The following is a 19,190-nucleotide window of genomic DNA, read 5'->3' on the forward strand; positions in this document are numbered from 1 at the left end:
GTCTGTGTCTGAGTCATTTAATTTTGTTATATTCAAATCCCATTTATGTTTAAGTCATTTTTCTTCTTGACAGTGTTGATGATGGGATTTCAAGCAATTTTATGTAAATTTGAAAAAGAGCACGATATTCTCCATAATTTTATTTAGGTCATTTACAAACTACTGAATGTTATAAGCACAAAATTGTTTCTACCGTTTAGATAACAATAAAAAAAACCTCATGGTTTTATAGTTTTATCACCCACAGCTTTAAAAGACTTATCATTATCAAACTCATGACAAAAAAAATCATCATAAAAACATATAATCGAAAAATATACAATGGGATAATTTTATTTTATTTTATTAAAGTAACTTGTCAGTCCATCAAAGTACGTAGACTTTTAGGGGTGTTTTTTTAGACAGGGTTTAGATTAATCCAGGACAAGGCCTTATTTATGTTAGGATATTTAACTTAGAAAAACAATACTGGTGTAATTTTGAGTCAACAAAATGTCAATGATAAATGTTAAGATCTGTCACTGCAAGTTGTTTTCATATTAAGGCAGCAACATGCATTGTAGTCTGGGACTATAAATCCCTGTCCGGAAGAGCGCTCCTTAATGTGTCATTATAAGCTGTAAGGACAAGGTTTGTATTAAACACAATTTACTATTTAAAATTTTGAAATATTTGCTTTTATTGCTGGTGAACGTTGCACAATCCTGGTTAAAAACTGAGTTGGTATAGTGAAAGTCCACCTCAAATCGTGCATCACCTGTGTCCTATCAACCAGATCAGTGAAATGATCCAAACAGTGTTTTTTCAACCGTTTTCACTTAAAGGCTCCCATATTGTCCTATATATATATATATATATATATATATATATATATATATATATATATATATATATATATATATAAATGGCCCCCAATCATGGTTTATTTTGAATAATTTTAGGTCCCCCTTAGAAGTTTGTGAGACCCCCCAGGTGGCCCTTCTGACCCCCTGGGTGAGAAAGAGCTGGTCTAAACAATTGTTTCGTCCACCTTTCCATTGTTCCCCCGTCCCGGACCTTTTACAAATTTTTATCAAACAGAAAATATTGTATATGGGAGTGTATTTATGGGAAAATCGTTGAATTTGATTATATCCTTGTAAAGCATGCAAAGAATCAAAATAAATTTTCATTTTACAATATTTTCCATCTTTCGGCAATTAAGATTTGTATATTAAAATGATCAAACAAAGCAGAGTATCATTTTTTGACAAACTATATTTTTAAAGAGTGATGCTTATTCAATGCAAGATCGTTGTTTGATCAAGAATGTTTTATGGTTGCCAGTGTTTTTAGTGTATTTCTTGGCTGATCAGGGTCTATGTGGTTGCTTCCTGGAAAACCAGATGAGCCCACCTCCATCTTTATGATATTCTGGTCTATAGCTCCAGTCCCTCCTGTATTGTAAGTCAGTTATATTAGATAACTAAGTAGACTACAACATAAGGCATCATTTAAGTCTGTAATAGCGTTATATAATGTTATAATGAGCAACAAAGTCCAATATTTAAGCCAGGTCACTGGGTTTTTGGTAAACAGAGGATATTTTTAATGTGTACGTGCATTTTTGGCTCAGTGTTCTTATAGTCAAACTATGTTGAAGAACACAATTTCATCTTTGTTTAGCCTTTCAGAGAAAGTTCATGCAGGGGGCGAGAAGGAATGCAGTTAGTGTAGACAGAAACATCTTTACTGGAATTTGTTTATTAGTTTAGGTCATTATTTTAGGCGTGTGGCTATTCCAATATGTAGGGGGGCGGTGTTTGTTTTGCTTTTGCGCTTGCCCATCCTCTCTGCTGCCCAATCCAAACAGAAGTAAAATGTACATACTGAAAAAACGTATAAAATACTTTAAAATTAGGATTAAACCACAAACTGAACATTAATTGCTTTAAAAACAAGTAGTTAATGGAATTTATAATAGTAGTGAAAGAGAATATCACAAATATTTCGAATTTCAACATAAATGGTCTTCTGATTTCTAAATTCTTAGCGTAACCCGGAAGTTACACAACACATGAAAATGTTTATTGTATTTGCTTGGGTCCTGCGGTGAGCAGAACACGATTGTTGTTTTAGCTGGCTGCATTTATGTGTGTTATGTTCTGAAATCAGTCTGCATATTCCCTTTTGAGGGCTTTGCATCAATCGTCCGAAGACAGGTGCTATTTGTCATGTCCATATATATACAGACAAGCTTTGTTTTCTGAGCTGGAAACACTGTAATAGAAACATACCGTGGTTTAGGCCGGATCATACTAAACATTTCCAAGATATAAAAAGTTGAGAGGGAGTTTCTTTAAATGTAACCACTAAACTGGGAAGTTACTCGCTGACTTTTGTGAGGTCAGGTTATATCTGGCTCAAAGTAACTTAAAGGTGCCATAGAATAAAAAAATTGTATTTAACTAGGCATAGATGAATAATAAGAGCTCTGTACATGGTAATGACCAGAGACAGACGGAACGTGCTTTTCTGTGGAAATTTTCGGAAAAATCTGTGGAATTCTGCGGAATGATTTTAAATGTTTAAAAAAAAAAATTAGAGAATTTAAGCTGTAAATAATCAAACCAATGAGTCCTCTGTATTAAACTGTACCAACATGAGCCAGATAATGTGCATGTCAAGATAGAATTATATTTTGTATATAATATTACATATATGTTTATAGTGTTATGGTGGCAGAATAAAAAGCTTGTTAATACATCTCATTATGAATTTATACGAATTTGATCATTTTTTTCAATGCAATGTAAACTTTATTTTAAACATAAAAAGAGCATACGTTTTTTAAAAGGATTTGAAATGATCATGTGCTGAGTGCTGACTGTCGTCTCACACGTCAAGTGAAATTTCCTTAACTCTGCTGTAAGTTTTATTTCATCTCAAATATCAAACAGTTTGTGTTCTCTATAATTAAAAACGGTCACAGCAAGCACAGGGTTTATGTACTGCTTGTCAATGACGGCTCACAAACACTCACTTGACAAATGACAGGCATTAAATCCACGGAATTCCGCAGAGTTTTCCGCAGAAAAACTGCGGCCGCAGATTCCGTTTGGTCCTGGTAATGACATATTGTGAGCCTCAAACATATTTGTTTCCTTGTTTCCTTGCTTTTATGTAAATATCACATAACAATTTAATATATTATTTTAATGCATTCTTTGGCACCTTTAACTTTGCGGAATAAGGGCTTGTTGAATCTTGAATTTTTGCCATCATTAGTCACCCACATGTTGCTCCAAACCTGCATGACATTATTTTATTCTTCCATGAAACCCAAAAGGAAATGATAGATAAAATGATAGTGAGTGACAGCTTTAGTCATATTAGTCGGAAAATGAGCAGCAGCTATTTTTTTCCCATGAAGTAAATAATGACAGATTTTTCATTTTGGATTGAGTAACCCTATACATACTAAACAAATATACACAATATGTGGTAGGCTACGCTGTGTGGATCAATTGTGTTATTTGAATATCAATGTTAGAACATTTTACTTGGTTCCTTGTTATGTTTCTGTTATACTGCTTTAAAAAGCATATATGTAAAATATTTGGGGGGGATTTATTGTTTTCTACATTCTGTGACAATGACTGAGTGAGGTGAGACTTTTACCTCACAGACGGGGTCACGTATCTCTAACTAAAACTCCTGGAATAAATAATAAACTCACATATTTTTGGAGAATTAAAAAAATAAATTAAATGAAAATAAATATTTACAAAAAATGTAGAATGTACTAAAATTGTCCATAAAAACTGTTATCAAATTATGAAATTACATGATTTGACCACAAGAGGCCGCAAGACGCCACGATACGGCAGCCGCAATTCGTAATATAAAAGTGGTTTTAACTTTTATCAGTTTTATCCATCCCTTAATTACTTTTCATTATACTTTGTCAGGGTAAAGTTTTTAAAAGTCTCACATTTAGACATAATTTATATGATTTAAATAAATGCAACCAATTTCTCGTGTTTATTTCTATGCCTGCCATGACCACGCTTTATTTGGTTTGCTGTGTCCAACACATTTATTTGTGATGCACAATAAATATCATTGATATTGCGAGGTTTAATAATTGTACAGATCAATCTTCCCAAAGACAAGGAAGTACTTTGGCCTTTTTAAAGTGGAAGGTCGTATTAGAGGTAAAGGTGGTGCCAGATATCTTAAACTGTGAAAAAATATCAGGTTATTTATACATGTAATGGAAAAAATGTGGTAAATCAATAACCTGTTGCAAACAGCAGTAAATCTTACACGCAACAGTAGCTAACTTTTAAACAAAGTGCCTAACCACCCCACCTTTATTATGTCTGGTCGGAAAGTATTCATCCGCTTCAATCTTTCCTGAAAGGACTGCAGCCTAGGCACGCCTGCGCGGAGGGATATCAGAGGGACTACACCCTGAGCGTCCGTACAGCCGGGAGTCTGCAGCTCAAACTCACGTTAGAGAAGGGGGTGTGCGGGACATCAAAATATACGGTTACCGCAAACCTAGGTCGTACAATACTGACAGTCCTGTGTTTTTAAAGATAGCGTGTGTGTCTGACACCAGAAGGCGAATATGTCGTGGCAAAGCTACGTGGATAACCTGATGTCGGATGGCAGCTGCCAGGACGCCGCCATTGTTGGGTACAACTCAGACTCTAAATACGTATGGGCAGCGCAGGAGGGGGGAACATTCGTAAACATCACGGTAAATAAGCGTTATTATCCATACTCTTTGTGCTATCTTTAGTGATGGGCTTTGATTGTGTTTATGTTTTAATACATAATGACCTGACTAGCAATACAGCATTGTCTTCATCATGGGCACGTTACCCTTATGATGCCTAAACACGAGGCAGAAAACCTTCAAAATGCTGCTGATTTAAAATAAGCACTTATTGATTTTAAACGCACGATATGATCAATAATAATAGTGATTTGAAAACGCAAAAATGACACGGAACTGTGAACGCGCCAAAAATGTTTCCGAATATGATGCTGTCTGTGTAGGGAACTCGCACGGATTTGAAACACACCCGACAGGTTGCCTTTCAGATTATTATAAATCTGAGGCCTGTGTAGAATAACAACGAATGCCAACAAAACCCACATCTTGTATTTATATAAAAAAACATTAGGTATTTTAGTTTTTAAGTTTCTCACGAGATCATAGATAAGTTAGCTATTTAATTGAGTAAAGCTTAAAGATCTCACGCGTGACGTGACGTGTTAAAAGGTGTCAATTAAAGCAATCTTAAGAATTTTTTTTGTTACAAATGAGGTTGTGTTAGTGCGAACAGACGATTCGATTCAATCAGACGGCTACGCAAACGCACTAACATACCACCACACACGCTTCATTTAGCTGCGAAATGTGCGTGAACTCTTTTAGAATAAGGAATGTTCATTGTACATGCCCTTAGGTTGTGCCTAGAAGGGATACAGCCACGGCCAAAATGAACGCTGTTCTCAACCTAACCCCAAACCTAACACTTTGCGGGATTTAGGCCGTAGGCCAGACCCGTTGTTTTACCACCTTATCCTACCCGCAAACCAAACATCTCGCGAGATTTGCCGTAGCTGTATCCCCTCTAGCCGGAACCATGCCCAAGATGGTGGTGTAAATGGACTTTAATTCATCTAATAACAGGTTTATTCAGGGCTGTGTATCAACATAAATTCCCTCATACGATACGCATCACCATACAAGACAAATTTGCTGCTTACAGTGTTACTTTTTTGCATTTGCTTTACAAATGTAAAGCTTTTAGATGTGTATGTATTCCAGTTATATGTATAGAAAGCATACAACAATAGAATAGAAATGAAGATGCACAAAGTCATAAGGTCAACCTTCTTTTTGTAATAAGTAACACAAAACAAAGAACCGTTCAGAAGCCTCATTGACTTCCAAATTCCTCAAAATATCTTCCTTTGTGTTCATCAAAACAAATAAATGTATACAGGTTTTAACAACACAATAATGATGAGTAATGATGACAGAGTTTCCATTTTTGGTTGACTATGCCTTTAAAAAACGCTTATTAAAGTTGCGTATCCAAATCTTTTCTAGCTCTGTACAAACATCACTTAGTAAAATCAGCTTATTCTAGCAGATTCTAACAGAAGTCAATAGCTGCTTTTATTTTTCTGATTTGGCCTTAGGGTAAAATGGCTCTGTGTATTCATGTAAAGCCAGTATAAACAAACCTGCTGTGATGATACTTGGAACAAATGACAGAAAATAAAATGAATGGGAATACTGCATGTTCAGGCTTGATGTGTGTCATCATTTCACGTAATGTAATTTGATCGTGATTACTTAGACAACTCTCCATTCTTCTCTTTTTTTATTTCTAACCATACATATTGTTAGTATTTTTATTTATCAAGTGGGTGTTCCTTAAAGACAAGCTTTTCAGCATTGACTTCAGGGCAGGTGCTTAAGAAAATTGTCTTTGACATACAAATTTTCCCTCTTATTTGCATGCATGCTTCTGCCAAACTCTCCCAAAAATCTGTAGACTATTGCCAAAAGTTTTGGAAAACCCCTCCAAATCATTGGATTTAGGTCTTCCAATCACTTCCATGGCCTCAGGTGTATAAAATCACGTAAGCATGCAGTCACGTAAGCATGCACACAGCTTTTACAAACATTTGTGAAAGAATAGGCCGTTCTCAGGAGCTCTGTGAATTCAAGCGTGGTACTGTGATTGGTTGCCACCTACGCAATAAGTCCATTGGTGCAATTTCCTCACTACTGAATATTCCACGGTCAACTGTTAGTAATTTTATAACAAAATGGAAGCAATTGAAAAAAAAAACATGGCCACAAAGTGGTAGGCCATGCAAAAACACAGAGCGCGGTCAGTACATGCTAAGGCACACAGTGTGCAGAAGTCTGCGACTTTATAACTACAGACCTCCAAACTTCGTGTGGCCTTCAGATTAGCTCAAGAACTGTGCATAGAGAACTTCATGGAATGGTTTTCCATGGCCGAGCAGCTGCATCCAAGCCTTACATCAACAAGGTCAATGCAAAGCGTCGGATGCAGTGGTGTAAAGAACGCTGCCACTGTACTTTAGAGCAGTGAAGATTATTATCTGAATTGACGAATCTCGCTTCTTTGTCTGGCAATCCGATGGACGAGTCTGGGTTTGGCAGTTGCCAGAAGAACTGTACTTGCCTGACTGCATTGTGACAACTTTGGTGGAAGGGGGGATTATGGTGTGGGGTTGTTGTTCAGGGGTTGGGCCCCTTAGTTCCAATAAACATGGAACTCTAAATGCTTCATCATACCAAGACATTTTGAACAACTTTGTGGGAACATTTTGGGGATGGCCCCTTCCTGTTCTAACATGACTGTGCACTAGGGATGGGAAGATTCCCAGATTCACACGGTAACGATGCAGTGCATCGGTTAAAAAAGCATTTGCATCGTGATAAATCATTTCTAACATATTGAATGGTTAAGATTTATGTATGTATAATCATCAGTAGATGCACTATACTTTTATTATTTAAAAAGTGACCAATATTTTAAAGGTGCAGTGTGTAATTTTTAGAAGGATCTCTTGACAGAAATTCAATATGATATACAAAACTATATTATTAGGGGTGTATAAAGACCTTTTTATAATGAACCATTATGTGTTTATTACTGTTGAACGAGACATTTTTATCTACATACACCGAGGGTCCCCTTACATGAAAGTCTATTTAGTGCCGCCATTTTTCTACTGAAGCCCTTAACGGACACATGTTTTTACTACGTTGTCTCCGACGATGACATGTTTGTCTGGTGGCGGCCACCGTAGCTTCTCTATGCGTTTCAAAAGCGAGGGGTGAGCGGTGGACTAAGCCGTTGGTTGCAATTCGCAACCTCACCACTAGATTTTACACACTGCACCTTTAAGGCTGCTTTCTCTGGAAACTGTTGCTATTTCCTGCAACACTACGGAAACCGAGCCATGTCATAAAAGTCAGAGCATAAAAACTTTTTTTGTTTAAATTATATTGGAGTCTAATTACATAACTTTTTATTACATAAGTAATTTTGTTCTGTATCTGAGACCGACACGGAAAGTCAAGTATATCCCGCTACCTTTCACTTCACGGGGTCACATGCATCCTTTCCATACGGATCAACTTAGAGCTGCACGATTCTGTATAAAATAATAATCACAATTCTTTTGCTTAAAATAAAGATCACGATTCTCAAGAACTTTGTTAATTTTAAAGATCAACTCCTGAACATTAGTTTAACATTAGTTTTTACAGGTGAAAAGCATTCTGCTTCTGAAAGTTTCAGATAAGTGTAGATAATCTTTAAATTCAGTTAATGTTAATTGTAGAGTGGTTATGTATTCATTTTATTTAAAGAAAAAAAAAATTTAGTAGCCTAAATAAAAAACGAATACATTTTGATGCAAATTGCTGCCACATGGATTAACATTACTTTATGGTAATGAGCTATGACGCAGTTCAGCGCAACCAGTTGCAAGGCGGAAACGTTCGGCGGCAACCAGTCGGAAGGCGGAAACCTCCGCTTGAGAGGGTTCCAGAAAATGCATTTGACGTCTTTCGTTGGCTGAGTGAATGTCCATTGTGTGATTAAATCTACATGCACACTTAAAGGCTCTCTAAGCGAATATGTTCGACGTCACTTGTTGTTGATATTTGAATTGTTTTCAAACAAACAGAGCGTAGCTAACTCCTCCCCCTCCCCCTCCCTTCCGTGCTTTCGTGAACGCGACCAACCCCCACCCCCAAATCCTTCTTGGTGTTTATTGGCTGTAAAACTTTGTTTTGTTTCGAGGTGCAGGTTTGGTCACTATGTTGTTATTGCCATTTGTGAAGCCTGGGCTGTCTACAGAGATCGCGTTTTTTTTACAGTTTGATCAGCGGTCAGGTAGCAAGCAGATAGTGAGGAGATGTGTGCTGTATGTAACAAAAAATGTTTTATTGTCTAAAACGCGTGAATTCGCTTAGAGAACCTTTAAGGGCTCGTTATAGTCATGCGTAGGTCCTACGGCGTAGGGGCGATGGCGTAGGTTCCTGCCTCGGTTTTCATTTATACTTTTGCGTCATCGTCCGCGTCGACATGCAAACACGCGCGCAAACCGCTTGTGGGCAGTATCCACGCACGTAACCACAGTAGCAGTGTGACTGTCAAAGAAGAAAAAGCTTGGCAAGTTAACCCACAAACGAAGAAGAAACAGCAACTTGTGTATGATTTGAGAAGACCAGCAATGATGGAAGAAAATAAACAGCGACTTTTGATGCAGTTTGAGTTAAATCACTCCTTAACTTGGCCATTCTTCGTTTTCACTGTCGCAAACGGAAATACCTATGACATGTTTTTTTACATGACGGGAGGGGTTCTGGTGGACCAATCACAGCGTCAGGCTACGCACAGGCAACGGATAGCCTATGCCGTAGAACCTATGCACGACTTTAAATCGGCTTTAATCTTCACGCCCACTAGAACACTTGGGCCAAATACAGGAAAACGTAATGCAAAGACAGCAAGTGTGGTTATTTGGATGCAGCCAATATTTCTGCCGGTGCTAAAAACCCTTTCAGAAAGGATAAGATCCAGAATAAGATCCTCTTTTTGGTACTAAAACAACGTCAAGGTTCTCGTTGGACCGACCTGCGTATTGCTCTGCCTCACTTATTCTCTTTAGTTTCTGTTTCTTTGTGTCTAGCATCTGCTGTAGCAGTGGAGCGAACAAAAGCACATCTGTCTTGCACAATAATAAATGTGATGTCAAGACATCATCGCGACCGCTATGAATGCATGTTGTCGAGAGGACTGACGAGACTGCGTCTTTCCTACTTGAAAATATAATTACCCGAATCGTCGAAATGCTGGATTAAGATCGTTTGGGGGGGGGGTCGCATCGAGATCCCAATCTTTTAATGATTAATCATGCAGCTCTAGATCAACTGCGATTCGTCACGCTACCTTCAAAAGTGCATTTGAATCGATACAAATTCTTTTTTCCTACTATGGAAGTCAAGGGGGGTTCTAATCTGTTTTGTTACCAATATTCCTCAAAATATCTTCCTTTCTGTTCATCATAACCAATAAATGTATACAGGTTTTTAACAACATGAGAGTGAGAAGTGATGAAAGAGTTTTCATTTTTGGGTGAACTATTCCTTTAAAAAAAGCTTAAAGTTATAGTTGCATATCCAGATCCTTTCTAGCTCTAAACATAGATCACTTAGTATAAACAACTTAATCTAGGAGATTCTAACAGAAGTCAATAGCTGCTTTTATTTTTTTGATTTGGCCTTAAGGAAAAATAGCTCTGCATCTTCGTGTAAAGCCAGTATGAACAAAACTGCTGTGATGATACTTGGAACGAATGACAAATGACAGAAAATGAAATGAATAGGAATACTGCATGTTCAGGCTTGATGCGTGTCATCATTTCACGTAACGTAATTTGATCGTGATTACTAAAACTGGTACTACAAAAAGTTCCCAGATATATCAAGGAAAAAATTCCTCCTAAGGATATTTAGCTGTACTTGCTTTCAAGTTCCAGAAATATCCTTTTGAAAGGGATAGTTCACTTTAAAATGAAAATTCTATCATCATTTACTCATCCTCATGTTGTTCTAAACCTGTATGAATTTCTTTTTTCTGATGAACACGAAAGAAGATATTTTGAGAAATGATGTAAACACACAGTAGTAAGTGACCATAGACTTCCTTAGGAGGAAAAAATATTTTGAATTTTTTTGATAATTTATGGTAAGCACTAGGGATGGGCAATATAAACGATACGCAATATAAACGATAGAAAATTGGCATACGATAGAGATTTTAAATCTATTGCACTATCGCGATAATGCGTGTTAATGACACAATCTACCCGCGAACTTTAGAGCCACAAGCTGCAGCCGAATAAACATGGATGAAAGCGTCAGCGAAACAGAGGAGCTTGTGAAAAAGACTGATGCAACATCTATTTTTTGAATTTAAGCCATAAGTTACATAAGTTAACTGCTGCTCCACGCGCGGAATATATACTTCTATGTCTTTTGGGTTCCTATATATATATATATATATGCAGTATAGTCCCCACAAGCATTTAAAGTGTTTAGTGTTATAAAAATAATTAACTGTGTTTTTTAGCAGATAGATCTTGTCAGCTTTATCATTTTAAAAGTAGATCACCACACAAAAAAGTCTGGACACCCCTGCTGTAGAGTGTGTCAGGCAAAAGTTCCAGCTAAGAGAGGTAACAAGACTAATCTGGCCATAACGGTTTACTTTTACTTACTTTTTTAGCAGTTTGGCTTTTGTAAGGGTCTATATAACCTGTTCTGAAACGAGTCTATTGAAATTATTATATCGCAATACATATCGCTATCGCAAGAGGCTGCAATGTATAACGCAATATGGATTTTAGGCCATATCGCCCATCCCTAGTAAGCACACAGTTGACAGTACCCATTAAATTCCATCATATTTTTTTATTTCTACTATGGAAGTCAATGGTCACTTACTGCTGTGTGTTTGCCATCATTTCTCAAAATATCTTCTTTCGTGTTCATCAGAAAAAATAAATTCATACAGGTTTCGCACGATTTATCGCCCCAGCCCTACCCTTTATCTTAAACTGTCTGTATGTGTTTATAGTTTAGTATACTCTAAGTGCGCAAGATTACCACAACTTTTAATACTCTGTTATTTCTGTCATACAGCCCACAGAAATCGACACCCTAGTAGGAAAAGACCGAGAAAGTTTCTTCACCAACGGCCTGACCTTGGGTTCAAAGAAATGCTCAGTTATTCGAGACAGTATCAACAGTGACAGTGACTGGACAATGGACATACGGACGAAGAGCCAAGGAGGAGAGGCCACATACAACATTGCGGTCGGCAAAGCAGCCAAAGGTACTTATTCTTGTAATGATTTTCATTAATTAGGTTAAACCTGTAAATTTATGGTTTGTGTGTGTGGTAGATTGATAACATAGATGTCAACCTTTCCTCAATATGTCTTTGTTTAAACATTGTAAATTGTCATTAAAATGAAGTGACTGAATCTCAACAAAAGAAAGAGCCTGATAACAAAAAAAATGCCAGACGCACTTAGTTTTTGGATCTGAACTTTTTATTTCTAACCATACATATTGTTAGTATTTTTTATTTATCAAGTGGGTGTTCCTTTAAGACAAACTTTTCAGCAATGACTTTAGGGCAGGTGCTTAAGGAAGTCATCTTTGAGACACCAAATTTCTCCCTTATTTGCATGCATGCTTCTTCCACTCTCCCAAAAATCTTCAGTCTTTCATTATATAAGTCTTCCTGTTTCCTGAACTGGAAAAAATTTTCTTTGTTTTTCTGAATAATCTCTTTCATGTATTCTGTGGCATGTATTGAGGAGAGGTACTAACTCTTTAACTCTAGCTTTTCCTGCTTGAATGTGATGTAGGATTGACTCAAATATATAAAATGGTAACACTACACTGCAAAAAATATTTTTCAAGAAAAAAATTCTTAGTATTTTTGTCTTGTTTTCAGTAAAAATATCTAAAATTCTTAAATAAAGATGCTTTTTCTTGATGAGCAAAATGACCCAAGAAAATAAGTGTAGTTTTTAGACCAAAAATATCAAATTTAAGTGATTTTGTGCATAAAACGAGCAAAAAAATTGCCAATGTGGTTCAAGAAAAATTAGCTTACCCCATTGGCAGATTTTTTTGCTTGTTTTATGCGCAAAATCACTTACATTTGATATTTTTGGTCTAAAAACTACACTTATTTTCTTGGGTCATTTTGCTCATCAAGAAAAAGCATCTTAAGAATTTTTAGATATTTTTACTGAAAACAAGACAAAAAATACTAAGAATTTTTTTCTTAAGTCATTTTTTGCAGTGTATAATAACTTTATGTGGGTTAGATAGATTTATTAAGCAGTAGTCTTGTATATCAGCTTTAAATCTGGTCCCGGTTATTTTGATCAAAAACCACCTACTAAAAAGCTTTGTTTTTTTTGTAAAACAACCAACCATGGACCATTTTTATATCAAGGCACAAATAAATCAACTATAGAGTGCCACAGGGATGACGTATTTTTGTAGTCCAACCCAGAAGTTAGCGGGACACTGGTTCCTTTCACAAAAAAAAATTCCCAGTAGACTTATGGATTATTATGAAAAATAAATTTTGTGTTTAACAAACATTTAAGACACTTACACGCTTATTCCTACAATATAATCTTCACAGATGAACACAACTCTTATGAATTTTGTCTAAACGCGTAAACTAGAAATAAAAAGCTAACTTTAAGCTACAATCAACCTACACCAGTCGTCTCTCCACATTTAATTAGTTTTTATTTTAGTATTATTTTCAAACGCTATTCTTCCAAACAATATAGTTCTTATTTTTTATTTGCTTAAAAAAATCGCCACTTTTTTGTGCCACGTTACTTACTAGTGTAACTACTCATGTAACAATAGGGTCTTTCAATAGGGAAAACATGGAAGTGTTTGGTGGCTTCTATATTCATCCTTGTTTGGATCCTAAGGAATGAATGGGGCTAGGTTAAATGCTAACACATCCCTGACGCGCTGTACAAAGGTTAAGTGCACACATTGAAAAAATATAGGTATTTATTAATTTATCTAAGTTAAGGTAAGAAGATGGTAAAATATTTTTAAAAAACTGGTGTTTTCCTTTAACAAAAGTGACTATTTATCAAGCTAATGTAGGTTAGGTAACCTTACTGGGAAATATTATAAATTCATGCCTGTCTAAACCATATTTTATACATTACTGGCAATATATAATTTTTTTTTAAACCTACCTTTAACCGTTTCATTTACGTAACTTTAGGCTTTTCCTGTATTAATGACATGATGTGCTCGATCGCACTATAATGCTGCGTTTACACCAACCGTGTTCCAGGCGTCAAAATCGCGTTTACACACCTAGTTTGCCGCTTGAACGGTTTGAATGCATTCGCGCGTGTAGAGCGAAGTAGACGCTCGGAAAAAGCAAGCATTTGACGCGTGTCATAGGCAAAATCCGCTTCTTGTGGGAGGGGCAAGTGCTATGCGGTTGTCTGTTTGCAGGATGGCTGATGTTGATTGTGCATTTATCGAGAGAGTTACCAGTTTTTTATTTGGTCACCTAACTATATGGGGAAAATAAACGGTGCGGGTCGATAAACGTCACTTGACTCAAAAGTGAAATGTGTCTTTACAACTTACCAGGTTGCTCAATGTCCTCACTGACACTCTTCCAAGCGAGGTCCTTTTGTTCCTGTCTCCTCATTAGAAATAAGAACTTGTGTCGTATAGCTCCATGTGACTACTTAAGGACAATATCAAGCGTTCTTTCAGGTTGAATGAGTGACTCTGGGCGGGGCTGTCGCCACAGCAGCAAGCAGGCTCCTGATTGGTTGACACGGCGCGAAATTCCGCCAAAGTTAAAAATTTTCAACTCGGGCGCCAACCGCCAATTCGCGTCAAACACAAAATGCACAAAAAGCACCATTCGCTGTATCGCGTGTACCGCGGCAGGTGCTCAATTCGCGTCATTTGTGTGAACTAGACGCGCGAATGAGGCGGAATCGTGTCTTCCACGCCAAACGCCTCATCCGTGCCGCGAGACCTCACACTGACTTAACATTGAAATCACTCACGGTTCACGCCTATAGCGCATCTGGTGTAAACGCAGCATAAGGAAGCCCCATCTACGGGTGTTTCCCGAAACAGCCACATGCAGCACTTTTTTTTCAGTGGAATAAAAGCTTGTTGATTACGATAACTAATATGTATTTTTTCATCCTTAATATTTTATTTCCGTTTTATTTCTAGGGCATTTGTTCGTTTAGTTTGAGTTTTTCAAAGGTTTATTTTTATATTATTTCAGTTTATGAAAATGTTAGTTTCAGTTTTAGTTTACAAAAATACCGCCACCAAGCATCCGACAGCTCTTTCTAACTTTATTAGACACATTTAAAATCATGTCCCCCTTGAAGGAAATCTTTGTTGGGAATTGTGCCCATGTTGCGTTGTTTTTGAGATCTCCATGCGTGAGGACGTTTAAAGTCCCCAACAAAGTCTGTAGGCCCATGTAGCAACTATTTAAAGCAACTGCCCTTTAAAAGACACGTAACAGCTCACAAATCTTGGGTTTATGTTAAACCAATATCTTATTTAAGGTGTTTTACCAAAACCCCAATTATAAAACCTATGGACTTCGGGATTATGGAACCATTTTGGAACCGGAAGTGCCAAAATGCTAACTCTACAAAAATACATCGTCCCTACGGCACTCTATAGTACGTTAAACGTTACCTAATATATATCAAAGCTTTATATTTTGTTTCTTGTAGACATTGTGTTTAAGCTTTTCTTACAAAGCTTTACATATTTAGCACCTTAGGCTTAAAGTTATTAATAAAAATGAATTATGTGTTACCGATTTAACAGATAAAATAAGATTTTTACATTCAATCAATTAAAAATCTGTCTGCAATCTGTCTTTCTATGTGCATGTTATCTTGGCTGGGCTTTTATTCTGTCCTATCTTTTCTGATGATCTTGGTTTGGCTTTTTCCCAAAGCTGGGGTTTTCCTGTCCTCTTATCTTCTTCTCTCCGTCTTTTCTTTCAGTCTTGGTTCTTGTAATGGGCAAAGAAGGGGTCCATGGAGGCGGGCTGAATAAGAAGGCATATTCAATGGCAAAATATTTGAGAGATTCGGGCTTTTAGTTTTTTTTATTGCTGAAGTAGTGAAATTAGGGGGAATAAAACAAAAGGAAAGTCCACTCACGTTCCAATAAAAAAAGCTGTGAAGATTTTCCCCTTGAAACAGTCACATTTAAAACTTTTGGACATCTTAATGGCAAGGAAGGGTAATCAATCTTGTCACCAATTTCTTTTTTGTTTGTTGTTTTTATTTTTTAGTTGGGAAAGTGTTTTTTTTTGTTTTGCCCCATGTTTGTTGATTTCTATTCTTGTTTTTTTCCTTGTGTACTCCAGCGTTGGTTATAGTCATGGGCAAGGAAGGTATCCATGGAGGGCTGCTCAACAAGAAAGCGTATACCATGGCTGATTACCTGAGGAAATCTCAATATTAAGACAACCTAACAGCTCATTTTACCACCATTCACTACTCTAGATGACATTTGATTTGTCGTCTGTTTTCTTTTGCACATACCCTAAAATCATCTTTTCTTCATTTGTTTATAATGTCCCATATCTTACCCAGTTTACTGTTTTATTTTGGCACTACGATTACAATGCTACATGTATTTTTGACCAAGGGCTTGCGCTAAAAAGAGCTAAAAACTTCCTCCTTCCTAAATCAAGTCTGGGAAAGGTCGACCATACGCATATCTCTGAAACTATCAAATGGACCTCCTACACTTATGTAATTTGTCATGAATGAGGTCTGTGTGGGATGGAGGTTCAGTTCGTGCGATGTAACATTGGAAACCGAAGGTTAGCCCTTTAACAAACCTACAATACCTGTTAAACACTTCCCTTCCTCTATTACCAGTCCATGTACCATAACAATCTTTCGTACCCACCCCCCATTTCACTGACACTGGTTGGGCAGCCTCGGGAGGTTTATCTGTCAGTTTGGCTGTCGGTTAAGTGCAATGATACGAAGCGGTAGCATTTCCTCATTCGAGTATTTTACTACATCTTGTCCACAATGAAATCTCCATCGACATTCCGACATTAGCGTAGCTTAAGCACTTAACTTTATTTTTCTATCCTGTGTAATCCAGACAGTGGGTTAAATGATGTAATCATTTTGGACCAATTTATGTCATCAGGTTCAGGTTATTTACACGATTGCTCTTCTGTCGACTGTAAACACTAGCGTAGCATATAATGGCAAGCTCGCAAATAAGACTCGAGCAGTTTTGTCGTTAACACTTGAATTAGTCAATTTGTTCATCCCATGCTATGTTACGACAAACAAAGCTGTTGGGTTTTCAACTATATGTCAAAATGATCTAAATGTCTGTCAAAAGTCCAAATGTTAACGTTAATGTAGGTATGACACTCAAATCGCAATGTTTGTGCCATAACATAATGAGAATCTGTTGCTATTGTTAGGATGAATTTGATCTTTAAAGTATAAAAATTCATCAGCACTTTGTCTGGGGTGTTGGATGCAAATGTTTTGACATTGTGGGATGTTTGTACTGAATCAAAACCTAAGACTTTTGTTCATTTCTTTTCCTTGTACCTTGTTTTCGTACTTCTTGGTTACAGTCTGATGTGTCTGATTTCGTATGCATATACCAAGAAATGCCATAAATTAATTTCTCCATCTTGTTTACAGACAGATTAAAAGAATTTATTCCAACCAAACAATTTGTCATTTTTTATGATGCACATTTAAGTGGATTTTATTATGGGAATGTATGAGATGCAAGAGTTTGGAATATATGACTGCATATAAAATAGTCATAAAATAAATTTTTTGGGGAAAAATGCTGGAATATTTTAGTAACTTGGAGCAGGAAATTAAAATGGCATTTAAAAAAATTAACACATTTTGCATAAACTGCAAAAAATGGTTTTCAAGGAAATAAAATCGTACTTTTTTTTTGCCTTGTTTTCAGTAAAAATATCTAAAAATTCTTAAATTAAGATGCTTTTTCTCGATGAGCAAAATGACCCAAGAAAATAAGTCTAGTTTTTAGACCAAAAATACAAAATTTAAGTGATTTTGTGCATAAAACAAGCAAAAAAATCTGCCAATTTTTCTCATCAAGAAAAAGCATCTTAATTTAAGAATGTTTTGATATTTTTACTAAAAACAATACATAAATACTATGCATTTTTTCTTAAATAATTTTTTTTGCAGTGTATATACATTATAGATATGAATAAAATTGTAAAGACATGTTAAAGGAATAATCAATTTTATTTAAAAAAAAATCACATAATATACTCACCACAATGTCATCAAAAATGTTGATGTCTTTCTTTGTTCAGTCGAGAAGAAATTACATTTTTTGAGAAAAACGTTTCAGGATTAATAGAATTAATAGACTTTATTGGACCCAAACAGTTTTAATGCAGTTTAAAATTTCAGTTTCAACGCAGCTTCAATGGACTCTAAACAATCCCAAACGAGGCATAAGGGTCTTATCTAGCAAAACCATTATCATTTTTGGCAAGAAAATTTTAAATATGTACTTTTACACTGCAAAAAATCTTCTTTAAGTCTTACTTACGCTGCAAAAAAATGATTTTCAAGAAAAAAAATTCTTAGTATTTTTGTCTTGTTTTCAGTAAAAATATCTAAAAATTCTTAAATTAAGATGCTTTTTTTGAGGAGCAAAATGACCCAAGAAAATAAGTAGTTTTTAGACCAAAAATTTCAAATTTAAGTGATTTTGTGCATAAAACAAGCAAAAAAATCTGCCAATGGGGTAAGCTAATTTTTCTTGAATTTAGTATTTGTGATATGATTTTTTTGGCTTGTTTTATGCACAAAATCACTTAAATTTTATATTTTTGGTCTAAAAACTAGTCTTATTTTCTTTGGTTGTTTTGCTCATCAAGAAAACGCATCTTAATTTAAGAATTTTTTGATATTTTTACTGAAAACAAGACAAAAATACTAAGAATTGTTTTCTTGAAAATAATTTTTTGCAGTGTAGTAATTTTTTTTCTGGTATAAATATCTGAAAATTCTGAGATTGAGATACATTTACTTGGTGAGCAAGTGGATTAAGATTTAAAATCTTGTTTATTGAAATAAATTATGAAAATCAAGAGGGTTTTTATTTAAAACAAGTCAAAAAAAATCTGCCAGTGCAGTAAGAAAAATAAACTTTATTCCAGTTTCAACTTAATTCAGTAAACTTAAGTTGATTTCTCTTACTGCACTGGCAGATATTTTGACTTGTTTTAAGTAAAAACGTCTTGATTTTAATCATTTATTTAAATAAACAAGACTTAATATCTTAAGCCACTTGCTTACCAAGTAAATGTATTTCAATATAAGAATTTTCAGATATTTATATTAGAAAAAAAATTACTACACTGCAAAAAATTATTTTCAAGAAAACAATTCTTTTTTTGCAGTGTAAACCACAACTTCTCGTCTTGAACCGGCTGTTTGATGCTCCAGCGCGACCTCAC

At 35.8% G+C, this 19,190-nt stretch overlaps 1 protein-coding gene and 1 long non-coding RNA gene across 3 annotated transcripts in view; both read left to right on the forward strand.

Annotated features, from left to right (window-relative positions):
* Positions 1 to 19,190, forward strand: part of LOC141281569 (uncharacterized) — a 514,674-nt gene that overhangs the window by 475,450 nt on the left and 20,034 nt on the right. The window lies entirely within an intron of this gene.
* On the forward strand, positions 4,428 to 17,408 carry pfn2b (profilin 2b). 2 transcript variants are annotated; one of them, XM_065259453.1, is made up of 3 exons: positions 4,428 to 4,747; positions 11,765 to 11,957; positions 15,691 to 16,040. In XM_065259453.1, exons 1-3 carry the CDS (start codon positions 4,616 to 4,618, stop codon positions 15,786 to 15,788), a joined length of 423 nt encoding a protein of 140 aa, XP_065115525.1. In that variant the 5' UTR covers positions 4,428 to 4,615; the 3' UTR covers positions 15,789 to 16,040. The 2 variants fall into 2 exon arrangements, with proteins under 2 accessions (XP_065115525.1, XP_065115524.1); XM_065259452.1 differs by lacking the exon at positions 15,691 to 16,040 and adding an exon at positions 16,059 to 17,408 and having other exon boundaries at positions 4,431 to 4,747.

Source organism: Paramisgurnus dabryanus, chromosome 24 (genome assembly GCF_030506205.2).
Source record: "Paramisgurnus dabryanus chromosome 24, PD_genome_1.1, whole genome shotgun sequence".
NCBI lineage: Eukaryota > Metazoa > Chordata > Actinopteri > Cypriniformes > Cobitidae > Paramisgurnus > Paramisgurnus dabryanus.